Genomic DNA, 15,199 nt, shown 5'->3' on the forward strand with positions numbered 1-15,199 from the left:
TCATGATTGGGCTGTATATGAAAATATATGAAAATAGCGCCATCTATTGAATCACATGATCTCTGAGGCCAAACCTAAAATTACCGGAAAGGTTCCACTGTACAAAATACCAATTCTTTAACAGTGGAACATCAATATGACGACTATCATTTTCAATGAAACTTTTTTAGACCCGCAAATTGTGAATCACCATTCCAGTGCCACACAAATTTTTATTCTGCATAAATTGTTTGGAGTATTTCGTTCAATATTCTTTGATAACTCAATTCACACCTAGATACTAACCTTCACAAAGAGCATTCTTCCGTAGAATCCTCTTCTACCTTCATTTCGTATTAAAAAAAAGAAAAACCACAAATTTGATTGATTTTTAATTTGTTAATTTAATATTTTTATTGACATTTTGCTCTTTAATTTCATATATATATAATACATATATAACTTTCTCTGTATTTTTTTCTTTTCGAATTTTCGTTTAGAATTGCAGTTTCAGTTTACTTTTCTTTTAATGCTTGCAATCTTTTACTTTAAAACCAGTATTCGTTACATACAATTTTTCACACGCTAGAGTTATGCAAGATTAACTCATTTATAAAGACTTGAATGTTTGTTATGTTATTGTTGTATTAGGGTAACCCTAGTACTACCACATAAAATGCAACAATCTGGCAGCATCATAGCAGTGTTGCATGCATCAGTAGTTTTAAGTTATTATCTCTCTCTACTCATTGTCAGTACACAGTCAGTTAGTTACTTTGCAACCACCAATTAATAGACATCTCATCTGTACATATTTCGTCATATTTCATTGTTCTTCATAATTAATACTTTATTTCAATTCATAAAACAACTTAAAGTTTTATTCAATAAATGAATTGATTGTTATGTTTAAACATCGTCTTTCATTCAATCGACCACCTCCGTAAGAACATAACAATTTGGCGACGAGGATTTTGGAACAAAGATGTATCATTCTCGCTAACAATTTGGCGACGAGGATTGTGAATCAAAAACCGCTCACACAGTAACAAAAGGAATTTCACAATTTCATCAGAACTTTCAACAAGGCTGCGTAATAACATCAAGACATCGCACACAATAACAGTTGTGGCAGGAAGATTTTCAAGGAAAACATCAAAACGCACAGGCGCAAGTTCATCAGGAATATTCTAACAAGAATTTTCAAGAAATCTTCAGCGATCAACACTCACACAAACAACAGTTTGCAGTCTCACATATACATAAATTTTTTCAGCTCAACACACACACCACTACAACGTTGGAATTTCATCATTTTTGCAGCTCACACATACAGACATACAACGGCAGCGTCTCTAACAAAATTGTAACGGCTGAAAACCACAGACACTAGAACAATCTAGACATGTCGGAACAAGCGAATATTTTACAAATACTTGCGAATCAACAGGATTTGCTCAACAAACTCACACAAATCATCGCTGGACAACAAGGTGCAAACACAGTTTCATCATCAATTCCAGGTGAATCATCAGTGGCAAAAGCTCACCTCATGGAATCTTTAGCTAATTCCATGACGGATTTTCACTATGAGCCTGACAGTGGTTTATTATTTGAATCGTGGTACAATCGTTTTAAACACATCTTCGAAAGGGAAGCAAGTGCACTGGACGATGCAGACAAAGTAGGACTTTTGTGGAGAAAAATGTCCAATCGCATTCATGAACGATTCAAGAATTTCGTGTTACCAAAACAACCTCAAGAACTTTCATTGGCAGACACAATCAAGCATCTTACAAGACTATTTGGCAGAACAGAAACACAAGTAAGTCTACGTTATAAGTGTCTCCAAATTACAAAGATGGAAAATGAAGATTTTAAAGAATACGCCAGTCGTGTCAATCTTCAGTGTGAACTTTTTAAACTGGATGACTTAACTATAGACCAGTTCAAGTGTTTAATTTTCATACTTGGTCTCAAATCATCACAAGACAGTGACATCAGAATCCGTTTATTACGGCATCTCAATGAAAGTAAGGAAGTAGTCAACCTAGAAAAGCTAGTTGATGAAACACAAAGCATTTTGGATTTGAAAAGTGACACAGCACTAATTGAGGGAAGCCAAAAACAGTGCAACAAAATTGGTAAGCCTCAACAAAAACAAAAGATACCAAAAACAGCATGTTGGTATTGTGGAGATATGCATTATGCAAAACATTGCCCCTACTCCAAGCACAAGTGTACCAAGTGTCAACAGATTGGTCACAAAGATGGTTTTTGCAACAGCATGCACAGGCAGAGCAAATCAAATCACAACAACAACAAACCTCAACAGAGCAAAACCAATCATGACCAAAATTCTAAGAAGAACAGTGTGACTCATCAGAATTTCAACAAGAATAAATCAAAATTCAATACAAAAACTATATTGTCAACAAAGCAAGTACACTTCAAGGAATTAAGAAAATATGTCACAGTGAGTATTAATTCAAAACAAGTGAAATTACAAGTGGATACAGCCTCCGACATAAGCATAATTTCTGAGTCAACTTGGAAACGCATAGGAAAACCTGAAACAACCCCAACAACAGAGACCGCCAATGCTGCAAATGCTGAGGAGATGAAATTTCTAGCTAAATGTTCAACCGAAGTCTCAATAGGAGATAAATGTGAAATAGTGGAATGCTATATTTCAGACGTGGAATCACTAAATGTAATGGGCATAGATTGGATTCAGAAATTTAATTTATGGAACATTCCAATTACAGCATGGTGTCATCAAATAAATTTCAACGATGAAATATCAAAAATAAAATCATCATTCAAAGAAGTTTTTGACAACAGTTCAATGGGTTTATGTACCAAAACAAAAGTAAACATCAAGGTACTTCCAAATGCAAAAGAAGTTTTTATACCGAAAAGACCAGTTCCATACGCAGCACGCAGTGAAATAGAAACCGAACTGCAACGTCTTGAAAATTTAGGTATAATAACTCCAGTGGACACATCAAAGTGGGCAGCACCTATAGTCGTAAGTAAACGCAATGGAAAAGTAAGAATTTGCGGAGACTATTCAACAGGTCTAAACAATGCCATAGAACCTAATCAATATCCGTTGCCTACACCAGAAGAGATTTTTGCAGAATGTCACAACTGCACAGTTTTTACCCATTTGGATCTATCAGACGCCTACCTACAAACAGAAGTAGATGACGACAGTAAGGAGTTGTTAACAGTCAACACCCACAAGGGATTGTTCAAATTCAACAGATTACCTCCAGGAGTGAAATGTGCACCAGGTGCATTTCAACGAATAATGGATCAACTATGCACAGGTATAGATGGCGTTAAGGCATATATCGATGATATTATGATTGCCAGTCCAGACATTGAACAGCATAAGCAATCCTTACAAACATTACTGCAACGTATTCAAGAATTCGGATTTCGTCTAAAATTTGAAAAATGTGCGTTCTTTCAAAGCTCAATTATTTATTTGGGACAAATAATTGATAAAACAGGAATACGTCCAGATCCAGAAAAAATCAAAGCCGTTCAACAGCTCAAAGTGCCTGAAAATATATCCGAGGTAAGATCTTTATTAGGTTCAATTAATCATTATGGAAAATATGTTCCTAATATGAGAAATCTGAGAAAGCCTCTTGATGACCTTTTAAAGAAGGAAGCTCATTTCAAATGGACAACCGAGTGCCAGGCAGCACTAGATAAATTCAAAAGTATTCTTTCATCAGATCTCTTGCTCACACACTATGATCCAAATTTACCAGTCCATATAGCAGCTGACGCATCAAGTCATGGTATTGGTGCTGTTATATATCATACATTTCCAAATGGAAGTATGAAAGCAATTCATCATATTTCAAGGTCATTGACTCCTGCAGAAAGAAATTATAGTCAAATTGAAAAGGAAGGTCTCGCTTTAATTTTTGCAGTACAAAAATTTCACCGTATGATACTTGGTCGAAAATTCACTCTTCATACAGACCATAAACCATTATTAGCCATATTTGGGTCTAAAAAAGGCATACCTGTTTATACAGCGAATAGACTTCAAAGATGGGCGCTAATTCTACTTGGTTATGATTTTGACATCAAGTATACGAACACTCAAGACTTCGGACATGCCGATGTTCTCTCAAGGCTTATAAAATCTCATGAGAAGCCTTCAGATGATTTCATAATAGCATCAATCAACTTTGAGCAGGACATACAAAAAGATTTAAATGAATCAATATCAAAATTTCCAGTAACAAATGCTATGATTGCAGAAGAAACAAAATCTGATAAAATTTTTCAGAAAATTTTATCATACATGGAAAAAGGATGGCCTGAAAAACAAAATCAAGTGGACCAACAAGTAGCACCTTATTTCAAACATAAGGATGAATTATCACAGGTTGACGGATGTCTACTTTTAAATTCAAGAATAATCATTCCACAAAAATTCAGGAAGAAAATTTTAACACAACTTCATCGTGGACATTTCGCAATTGAAAAATGCAAAACGCTCGCAAGGAGTTATGTCTATTGGCCCAACATAGACAAAGATATTGAAGACTACGTCAAAAGATGTCAAAATTGTCAATTAGTATGTAAAAATCCAGTCAAGACAGACTTATCATCATGGCCATTAACAACAAGACCGCTAGAACGAGTTCACATCGACTACGCTGGTCCAATTAAAGGATTTTACTATCTCTTAATAGTGGATGCATACTCAAAGTATCCAGTAATTTATCAAACATCGTCAATCACAGCTACGTCTACAATAAAATTAATGAACGAATACGTTTCACAATTCGGAAACCCGGAGCAGCTCGTGTCAGACAATGGAACACAGTTCTGTTCAAACAATTTTGAGCAATGGTGCAAGGAAAGAGCCATTCAACATACACGCACAGTTCGTTTTCATCCCAGCTCAAACGGACAAGCCGAAAGGTTTGTTGACACATTCAAAAGATCACTCAAAAAAATGGAAGGGGAAGGAACGATACCGGAAATACTTTGCAAGTTTCAAGAAGTATACAGATCTATGCCAAATGTAAATTCACCAAATGGTTCATCACCTGCAGAAGCATTTATAGGACGCAAAATGAGAACCATATTCGACGCTCTTAGAAAGCCTTCAACATCAGCTCTGGAAAGAAACGAGAAAATGGAAAATCAGTATAATGCCAAACACGGAACTAAGCCTAAATCGTTCAAGCCAGGAGATTTAGTATATGCAAAAGAGTTCCGTCACAACAAATCAGAATGGGTTCCTGGAGAAATAATCAACAGAACAGGTACAGTCACTTACGACACAGCAATATGGGTCGGAAGTCGCAAAAAGTTAATCAAGGCTCATGCAGATCAACTTCGAACAAGATTAGCAGATGAGGTTCCTCCATCATCAGACAACGCATTACCTCTTGATATATTACTTCAAGACTTCAACATTCAATTGCCTACTACGGATTATACAGCATCACAACAGTCAAGTGAAGATTTCATTACTCCACCAAGTTCACCCATCATCAACTATCAACCAAGAAGGATCACACAGAGAAGACAGCCAGTTGAAGTAATATCCAGAAGCCCGGTTCAAACTTAAAAGGGGAGATATTAGGGTAACCCTAGTACTACCACATAAAATGCAACAATCTGGCAGCATCATAGCAGTGTTGCATGCATCAGTAGTTTTAAGTTATTATCTCTCTCTACTCATTGTCAGTACACAGTCAGTTAGTTACTTTGCAACCACCAATTAATAGACATCTCATCTGTACATATTTCGTCATATTTCATTGTTCTTCATAATTAATACTTTATTTCAATTCATAAAACAACTTAAAGTTTTATTCAATAAATGAATTGATTGTTATGTTTAAACATCGTCTTTCATTCAATCGACCACCTCCGTAAGAACATAACATGTTGTTATTCTAAAATTTTAAAAGATAAAAATTTGCATTCTTTTGTCAATATATAACTCTTTTAAATATATATTTTGTTGTAATTTTATTTGCATTCATTCTTTTTGTAAATAAATTAAAAAAAATCTATATCATTGTTTACTTTTTTCACCTTTTTGTTGTAATATGGTTTTTGGTAGATTTTTTAGACATTATTTATCAATCTATGAATTTATTAGTTCTTCACTTTGTTGTTGTTGTTGGTACTAACATCCTTCAATAATAAGTCAATAAGATTAGATTAGGCTTGGGTTCCTTATTGGGGTTTTTAAATAATATTTGGTTTATTCTGTTAAATAGTTAACTAAAAAATATATTATGTGATTTGCAAAACAAATAGGTATAGTTTTTAATAAACAATAAGAAGAAATGCATTTTTATAAAGTTTTGCGGGTGAATAGTTTTTGTATGCTTTTGCAAGGCTAACAAAATAAGAAATAGTTATGAAGGGTGGGGGGAAGTATCAATATTATTGTGTTTTGTTTTGGAATTTGTTTAATATCCTAATTAATTGTTTGTTTTGTATCGTTTTTAGCAACATGAGATAAACTAAATTAATTATCACTTTCTTTATCATGAAGATTATTAGCAAAAAGGCGTTTTGAGGGGAGCGGGGGGTTTTGTAACAAAAATAGCTTACAAAATTATCATAAAAAATAACTAAAGAAATGGTATTAAATTTGATTTAACACTTCTTTGTTTTTTACCATAAACATAAAATTTACATTACAAATGAGATTTCCTAGGATATTGACGCCGCCTTTGCCATAACTTCTTTGCTCGCATTAAGTTTCATTTTAGAATTTTCAATTGTTTTTTTTTTCAATTTAATGAGGGCTAAGGGATGGGGATTCAACTTAAAGCTTTCTTAAATAATATTTAATAATATAAAACACAATTGATTAACAAAATTTGTTTAAATTTAAATAAAAAATTAACATAAACAAATTATCCTTTTCTTGAGGAAAGGAGGAGTTTTTTTATGATATACACACTACATATAAGTTATACTTAAAAAATTATTAAAATTACTTCATATTATTAATAGTAATAATTAGATTAAAGAAAAAAAAAATAATAATAAAAAAGACATTTTCTTGTAAAAATTTGTCGTCGAATGTAAAAAATAGACGAGCTCAAGCACATCACACGCAGTACATACATACTTACGCACATCTTCAACAGATTTATGTTAATTTCAAATATGAAGGCGGTGAACATTTCTTGCGTAAAAATTTAATTATATACAAAGGTAAACAGGATACCAGGGTAATAATGGAGACCTTCCATAGGAAATCGTATGAGGATATAAATTCCCAATCTGTAAGAAGAGGAAATGATAAAACTTTAATAAATTGAATGAAAAAAAAGGTGGAAAATATTAATGTAACAAGTAAAAAAGTATCAGTCGGCTTAGCCAACAGAGATATACCCTCAGCCTGTGTATATTGAAACAATTTTTCCCAAAAAACGTATGTATTTAGAGGGTTTTTAAATTTTAGGATGTATGAACCGACAAAAATGTTGATTAGGATTAAAGATCAAAAGTTTTGCGGAGATACTTAAAGGAATGGATCGACATTGACCACTACATATGGTGCCATAGGGGGTTTGTACACCCTTCGGGCTGTTTGCTCAAGAAGTATTGACTTGCCCTTGAAAAAAATTTTACCATCGTAATTGAGGCAGCGAATGCAAGTTGCTTCAACAAAAATCAAAGTAAGTCGATATTAGGTCTTAAAGTGAACTTATCCGAAATTTTGTGTGGGAGGTACCGGATGGAGTGGACAAGCATAGTCCATATTTGAACCTGATCTATATCTGGTAGATATATTAGGATGTGTAAAGTGTGGACCAATTCGGCCACTCCCTTTAAGAGATAGCGTACGAACAATTTTTCCGAACATTTTTGAACTTTTGTGGGGGAGGTACCTGAAGGAGTCGACCGATATGGCTTATCTTCGAATTTAAACTATGTTTGGACAAAATATTACTAAGGCCAAATTTTGGACCGAATCGGCAGATCCGTTCGAGAGTTATCTTGCGCTCCAACTACCTCACACGGTGTCATAGGGGGTTTTTTTGCAACTTTGGGGCTACTTTCTCAGGAAGTGTGGACTAGCCCTTGATGAAACTTGTAACGTCGTATAGGGGGCAGTGAATACAAGCTGCTAAAACAAAAATCAAAGCGATTCGAGAGCAGGTCCTAAACTGAACTTATCCCAAATTTTTTGTGGGAGGTACCCGAAGGAGTGGACCGATATAACGCATCTTCGAACTTAAACTAAGTTTAAATTGTCGATCGAATCGATTGATCCGTTCGAGAGTTATTGTGCGCTCCAGACAGACAGACGGACGAACATGGCTAAATCAACTCCAAATTGTCTGAAACACATTTCGTCCACACATACTTGGGGTCTAAAACCATTATTTCGATGAGGCAAATTTTGCCCGTATGAAAGTGTATATACCCTCGTTAGCATAAATGCTGAGGGTATAAAAATGTTTGTAATCTGGGATCAAATAAATTTGAAGTCAAATTTAAGGCAGTTTAATCAATTTCGCCGCAAAAGCACAGACTTTAGTGGAAGCTTCCAATATTTTAAAGCTTGAATCAATATATAAAGCTCTCAATAGTAAAGGAAATTGATATAAGGATACATGGGATGGAGAAAGGAAGGCCTTCTTTTGTTGGTCTGGTAATATATAGAGATGAATCTAAGATGAACGAAAGCTTCGGGGCCGGGGTCTTTAAACTACCAGATACTTTAAAAACATTGTTGGTTTCCGGACAAAGCAATAAATAGAGCAATGAAGTAACTCGGATTAGCTTTGTGACGATTTGTCTGCCAGTTGATGAGTATAATAATTTATAATTTATCATTGACGGGGTTGCGATTGTGGAAATCTCCAGTTCTGGTGGCAGTATGGCAAATCTGAAACGTGTCAAGCCCAAGGAGGTATCAAGGTAAACTCAGCTTCAAGATGTGAAGGTTGAGCAGGTATTGAGACCTAAAGATCAAAAAAGGTAAAGACTCCACACGACCAGGCCGCCGTTCTTCGGAAAGGAACTAAGAATTCTACAGTTTTCCATTCGAAGACCATCGTTCTGCTTGTCGACTAACCAAAGTGATCGTACCACACAGAATCTCGGTAACGACAACTGCCGCTGTCTGCTCCTCTCCCAAAGGGGACCGAGGCCAACAATAGTGGACTTAAGGAAATCTAGCATTACCCTGATTTGATCCACCTCGCCTGAGATAAGGGTGTCTCTAAGACACAAGTGCACAAGAAGAGAATGCTATTTTGGGTTTTTGTATGGGAAAGAGAGTTGTAGTTAACTTTTTCGTAAAGACGCGTGCATGGCTGCTCTAAGATGACCCTCTATTTGCAACCACTGGGGTCCATTGGGGTCAGACTTGTCAATGATGGCAACTCTCATGTCATCCAGAACTGTCGGTCGCACAGCATGGTGCTTCTGCTTGATTCAGCATTTCTCCAGACGAAGATCCTTCGTTACTCTTCTTCGGTGGTCCGCAAGGTTTTTGCGTAGGGACAACAACTAGGCAGGTTTTATTCTTCCCAATGTTGACCTTCGCACTACCCTTGTTCACCACTGACTCGTAAGGTTTTTGCGAACTGACAGCAGCTGTGGAGGTTTTAAGCCCACTGCTGCTATCCTTCGAACCACCCTTGTTCGACTTTGAAGCAGACGAGACAGTCTAGTTGACCGACTGTGGCAGCGTTGACCTCTTCGCAGCTGGAGGTTGCTCCTCTGAGGACCTCATCCCATCGGTGTAGCCGATTTGGTCGACGAGGGATCACCGGCCTTGGAAGAGACCGACGCCGCCACAGACCCATCATAATCTCCTCTGTCCGCCTCCGCACCGACTTAAAGAGATTGCTTGCCCCTGCCCATCAACTAACCCACCTCCATCGCCTTGTTTAAGGGCTTTGAAGAAGGGGCTGCAGAAGGGTTTGGAGAGGCAACAGTCTTTGATTTTTTAGGTCTAGTTTTTTTACCTGTTAGGGCTGTGATTTAGCCTGATTTGTTGTTGGAGTGGAGGAGAGGCCTTCTGTCGTCACATTTATAGGAGATGCGACGGGCTCCACATATCACTCGAGGTGGGAATTTCATTAATTAGAAAATCCCTTACCGCTAAGTGAGGATATTTCCTCTCGAACTTCCTCATAAACTTTAGGTTCGTCCGAATAAACTTAAATTCCCTATCGTTTATGTTTTTGGGGTCTTTTTGACATATCGCTTGCAATACGATATCGCATTCTGTCCAAAAGCTTATTTTCTCAAGGCGTTTTAGGGGTAGAGGGTTTTTGTGACTCATCCATGTTGTCCTTGGTTTCATCACACTCTCTGACAATCTCTTCTGCGCATCCTGTCTAAGAAGTGGTGGTTTATCGGATTCATCCGACATTGCTAATTTATGCCCCTCTGAGCAGGTTGGAACTGCAACCTTTCCGGACGAATGTGGCGACTCAGCTCGATCGGGGTAGGGAACAATGGTAGTGTCCATTATTTCGTACCCATTGATCAGAGTTAAGTCGTTCACATTGACGACCTGTTTGCTTTTCACACTGCTGCGAGGGGAAAAATTCTCCTCAATTTTTGTGAGGAGCTCACTACATGTCTGCTCAGACTGTCATTAATCAAGTCGAGTCCCGGGCTATCGTCCCCGCCCATAGTTGGAGTACATTGCGATGTGGTAGGTGCAATTGAAGAGTCGTTGTCCGTGTTCATGTTCCTGATTGTCAACTAGAGGGAGGTTGTAGCACTTGTGGAAGCGTAGACTGATGGTGCCAAGGCATCCACACCAACATAAGGCCAAATTTTTAGTGTTAAGTTATGATATCCATACATCATTGTTTTAGTGGAAGGACAAGAGGTCGAACGTGGCATTGCCTCCTTACCGCAGGAAGGACTTGACAACTAAGCCTATTACTCGTTGAGTCGGTATCAACGAGGCTCTATTCAAATACAGTTTATAGATACCCCACTGTAAACATTGTTGGGGGATCGATGATGGGTAGGAGATCACTACCTGGAACTACCTGGATAACCTTTGGTCAGTCACACTTTCCCGCGCTCAAGATGCCTTGTAGAATGGAGATTAAATCTTCCATTCAGGATGACATATCGAATGCTGAAATGTTGTGACGTAAGCCCCCGTATCGCGTCATGAAAATTTATTCATCTTCACCCTCAACTTTAAGAAGGAGTAAAAGGCTTGTCTATATCCAAATTTACTCTCAACGATATAACGATAACATGGTCCACTAAAGCCTTTCAGCATCATCATGACTAGGAAAAAACCCAAGACAGCACAGAAGAGTACCTAAGGTCCGGGATACAGGAGATTATACCACTGAAATTTGAATTCTATGGGGGTTATAAATTCCGCGTGAGTTTTTTCGCTTTCTCCTTTAAGTTAAAACGGCGGAAAGAGAAAATTCACGGGAAATTTTCGTTCAAAATAACCCCCTATATTTTACTTTCTTCACATATTCCATTCCACTCCATTATATCCTAATCTTTACATTTGAATCCCATATATCTCTATCTTAACTCTTCTAGTACCCAAGAACACAATGGAGCAAAGGTGTCGGAGTAAAGTGACTGCTGACATCCTTAAACCTATCCCATTTCCGATGTAGAAATGTATGCAACGAAGACGTTTGTTTCTTACGTCGCCGAGATCTTATACAACCTTAGTTACCTGCTGGATTAGTGGACTTAGAGCGACAACTAACTTAATTTCACGAAGACTTAAAATACACAACTATTTAAGAAACGAATTCCGCTTCTGCAAAATAATTGAAATAAATTGTTAAACTTAAACTTACCAAAATACTCATGTAAAACAAACAGCGATATCAAATATAAAGCTAAACTGAATAATTCGGCTAGCACCATTAGTCTGAAATTAAACAAAAACAAGGTGAATACAATTCCCATTTCAAGATTTTCCATCTTCAACACTTCAACTTACCTATGCCATGTTCTCACAGTCAATGCCACCATAATCAGTTCTGTCATAATCAACGATGTAAAACTAATAGCCACAATGTGAATGAATTCATCTTCAAACAATATCAAGGCTCCGTACATAATAACACCACCCTGATAGATGCTGATAAGGACCCATATAAAGAATGTTTTATAACTTAAACTGCGCCCCTTCGACAAATCCTTATAGAGTTCAGGATATGTAACAGCCGTTGTTGATGTTATATCTTGATCTAAAACCAATGAAAATACTGGAAACATGGTATAGAGTGTGGAATAGCCCACCATAAGGAAACCTTGATACAATGCAACTGAACTCAAATAGAACACCGCAGAGAAGACAGCTTGCAGGGTGGTAATAATTAGACCACGATGTATGACAAACTGTGAAAGGGCAGCTGAACGTTTGTACGAACGGCGACCGTGAACCAACAGCAGTTTGGCGATGTGAGAAAATTGTGGTAAACTGAAATCACCAGCCAGCGAAGCTTGGCGACCCTCACGTCCCTCAATACCAACACCGGCATCTGCTTGTTGAATCATACTGACATCATTACCACCATCACCAATGGCACAGGTACGTTTCTTTGTATGTTTCTGTATAAGTTGTACCACTTGAGCTTTTTGTGTGGGACTGCAACGACAACAGACCACAGCTGGACATGCTGTTGCCAGTTCTAAGAATTCCAAACGATAATATTGAAGACAAACTTCCAATGATTCTCCCGAAATGACCAGAGCGTGGCCTTGTTTGCGGCGAAATTGATTTAGTTCCAAATGGGCATCGGTTCGAGTTTTGACTGGTCTTAGAACATGCAGACCCTGATTGCGGCCAATCAACTGAGAAGATTTGGCAATGCAACATGCGGTTTCTAATTTGTCACCCGTCAACATCCATACACGGACACCAGCATTGCGCAAAAGTTCCAAAGTTGGTCGGACACCATCTTGAAGCCGATCTTCAACACCTGTAAAGGAAAAAGGAGTTAAGTTATTAATTAAAAAAAATTCTATACAATTGTTACTTACCAGTCAAACACAATAATTCCATTTCTCTTTCCAATGATTCCACAACGGCTGCCACCTTGGCTGCCCTATCGGTTTTGCTGCTACCAGCCGCATTTATCCTTGTCTCAAAATCATTATATTGCTCCTCGCTTAAAACTTTCTTGGCCACCACCAATGTTCGAAGACCTTCTCGGGCCATATTGCCAGACTCTTCACTTAACCAATCGTTGTACTGGACAATAGATTGCATAACCACATCAGCACCTTTCAAGTAGAAAGTAATTTCTCCTGTCTGCGAATCTTTCACAATAATGCCCATACGTTTGCTTTCACTGGTAAAGGGGAAAATTTGCAATATCTGGAAATGCAAAAGACCATCGTCTTCACTTTGATATTGATCTGAAGACTTCTTGTGGGTTCTCAACTGCAATGTCATGGAGGTAATGTCACGAGCAATCAAGGTCAAACCCACTTGTTCGGTCCACTTAACCAAGGCAATTTCATCAGGCGAAGAGGCCTGATATTGATGTTCATTCGATGAGGCCACATCCATGTTTATCACAGATTTTGTGGGCGAAGAGGAACCACCTCCACCCGATGTGAATGTGGATGAAGTGGAAACGGAACGATTGTCATCTTCATCTGTAACGGGTGTGACATTGTGACATAAAGCCAAAGCTTTTACGGCTTCCCATTCACGCCAACCTTCTGGACGACGCATACGGTTATTGTAGATTGTGGTTGGCTTCGAATTCGATTCTGAGGCAGAGCTTGAACGAAATATGGTAGGAGCCAATGAGCTTATAATTTCCGATACATGATGGAATGTATCATTGTCATGAGAAACAATACCCAAATGAATTTTCTTGAAGACCATTTCATTTTGCGTAAGGGTGCCGGTTTTGTCGGTTAAAACATAGGAAATTCTACCCAGTTCTTCGGGTATGGTGGTGGAACGCACCACTGTGCCTTGTATTTCTGGGTCATTTTGCATTTGCCAGGAGTAAAATGCTTTACCCATATCCAAATTTACCCTCAAACTAATGGGTATAATATAGGAGAAGAGTAAAACAAAACGGAACATATAACGATACCAGGGTCCACTAAAGCCTTTCAGCATCATCATGACCAGGGATAAGCCCAAGACAGCACAGAAGAGTACCTATATAAGGGGGTGTTGGGGATTATACCATTGATAAATAAGAATATTTTAAAATGTTGTTACCTTAGTCAAGCCATTGATTTCTGTATCCAATAAACCCACTTTGGAACGTGGTTGAGAATTGTTCATAACACTTCTCGTTTCACAGCCAGTATAAATAACAATGCCCGTTGCCGTGCCAGCAGCCACCACAGTATTGGCCCACAATGTATTTTCAACATTTAGGCCAGTATCCTCACTGCCATCGGTCATGGAGAAATTGCCAATAAAGGAATGAATATCATTTTGAGGCTTTTCAATATAAACACTGGCATCGATGTTAAACAAATCCGAGTCCTTGTTCAGTTTTTGGGTATAGGGTACGGCCAAGCGTAGTTTCCAATCAGTTTCACCTGAAACAAGAAAAGAGAACATTAGCAAACTGGAATATAAATTAGAAATGTTTATGCAACTCACCATCCAATTGATCGGTCCTCACAAACACACTACCACTTTTATCACTGGTACGCAATAGTACCAAATCAGCTGGTACCCTTTCATTTTTCTCTACAATAATCATATCACCAACTTTCAATTTGGATGAGGGAACCATTTCATAGCCTCGGGTATCGCTAACAATTAATCGTTTATATTTTTGTGAATTTACTTCACGATCTCGTTGATGTCGTCGATAATCATCGATAGCCTCACGACATATTGTCACGGTTAGAACAAATCCCAGTGGTCCCCAATAGGTATAGGGATAGCCAATTCTTATATCGGGTATAAATTGTGAGAGAGCCATTAACAGAAAATATAAATTCAAAAAGAATCTAAACTGTTCGAAAAGTACCAGAGGCAGGAACGATATGAAATTGTACTTTTGATTACGAATTTCATTCGGTGGGAATTTTTCTGTTGTTGCTCGTCCCAAATGGACGGTACGAGATCGTAGTTCGCGTGGGGCAAACCATTTTCTCCAGCAGCTAAAAAGAGAGCGAGAGAAAAGAAGAAAATGATTAGTATTATTAAGGTTATGAATTCAAATTAGGTTTTGCGGAAGATTCAAGTGGT

The 15,199-nt window shown here is 37.7% G+C and overlaps 1 protein-coding gene across 2 annotated transcripts in view; it reads right to left on the minus strand.

The window, feature by feature from the left end:
* Window positions 1–367: 367 nt before the first annotated feature.
* LOC141393630 (probable phospholipid-transporting ATPase IIB) overlaps window positions 368–15,199 on the minus strand; it is a 91,918-nt gene continuing 77,086 nt past the window's right edge. For both annotated transcript variants that reach the window (XM_073966923.1, XM_073966924.1), the window contains exons 2-7: window positions 14,603–15,111; window positions 14,210–14,538; window positions 13,006–14,146; window positions 11,960–12,944; window positions 11,814–11,887; window positions 368–7,275 (exon numbers count right to left, since the gene is read on the minus strand). In XM_073966923.1, coding sequence (XP_073823024.1) covers window positions 7,142–7,275; window positions 11,814–11,887; window positions 11,960–12,944; window positions 13,006–14,146; window positions 14,210–14,538; window positions 14,603–15,111 — 3,172 coding nt within the window. In that variant the 3' untranslated portion in view covers window positions 368–7,141. The remainder of the gene's footprint in view (window positions 7,276–11,813; window positions 11,888–11,959; window positions 12,945–13,005; window positions 14,147–14,209; window positions 14,539–14,602; window positions 15,112–15,199) is intronic.

This window comes from Musca autumnalis, unplaced genomic scaffold (genome assembly GCF_047663935.1).
Source record: "Musca autumnalis isolate F117 unplaced genomic scaffold, ASM4766393v1 scaffold_2, whole genome shotgun sequence".
Taxonomy (NCBI): Eukaryota; Metazoa; Arthropoda; class Insecta; order Diptera; family Muscidae; genus Musca; species Musca autumnalis.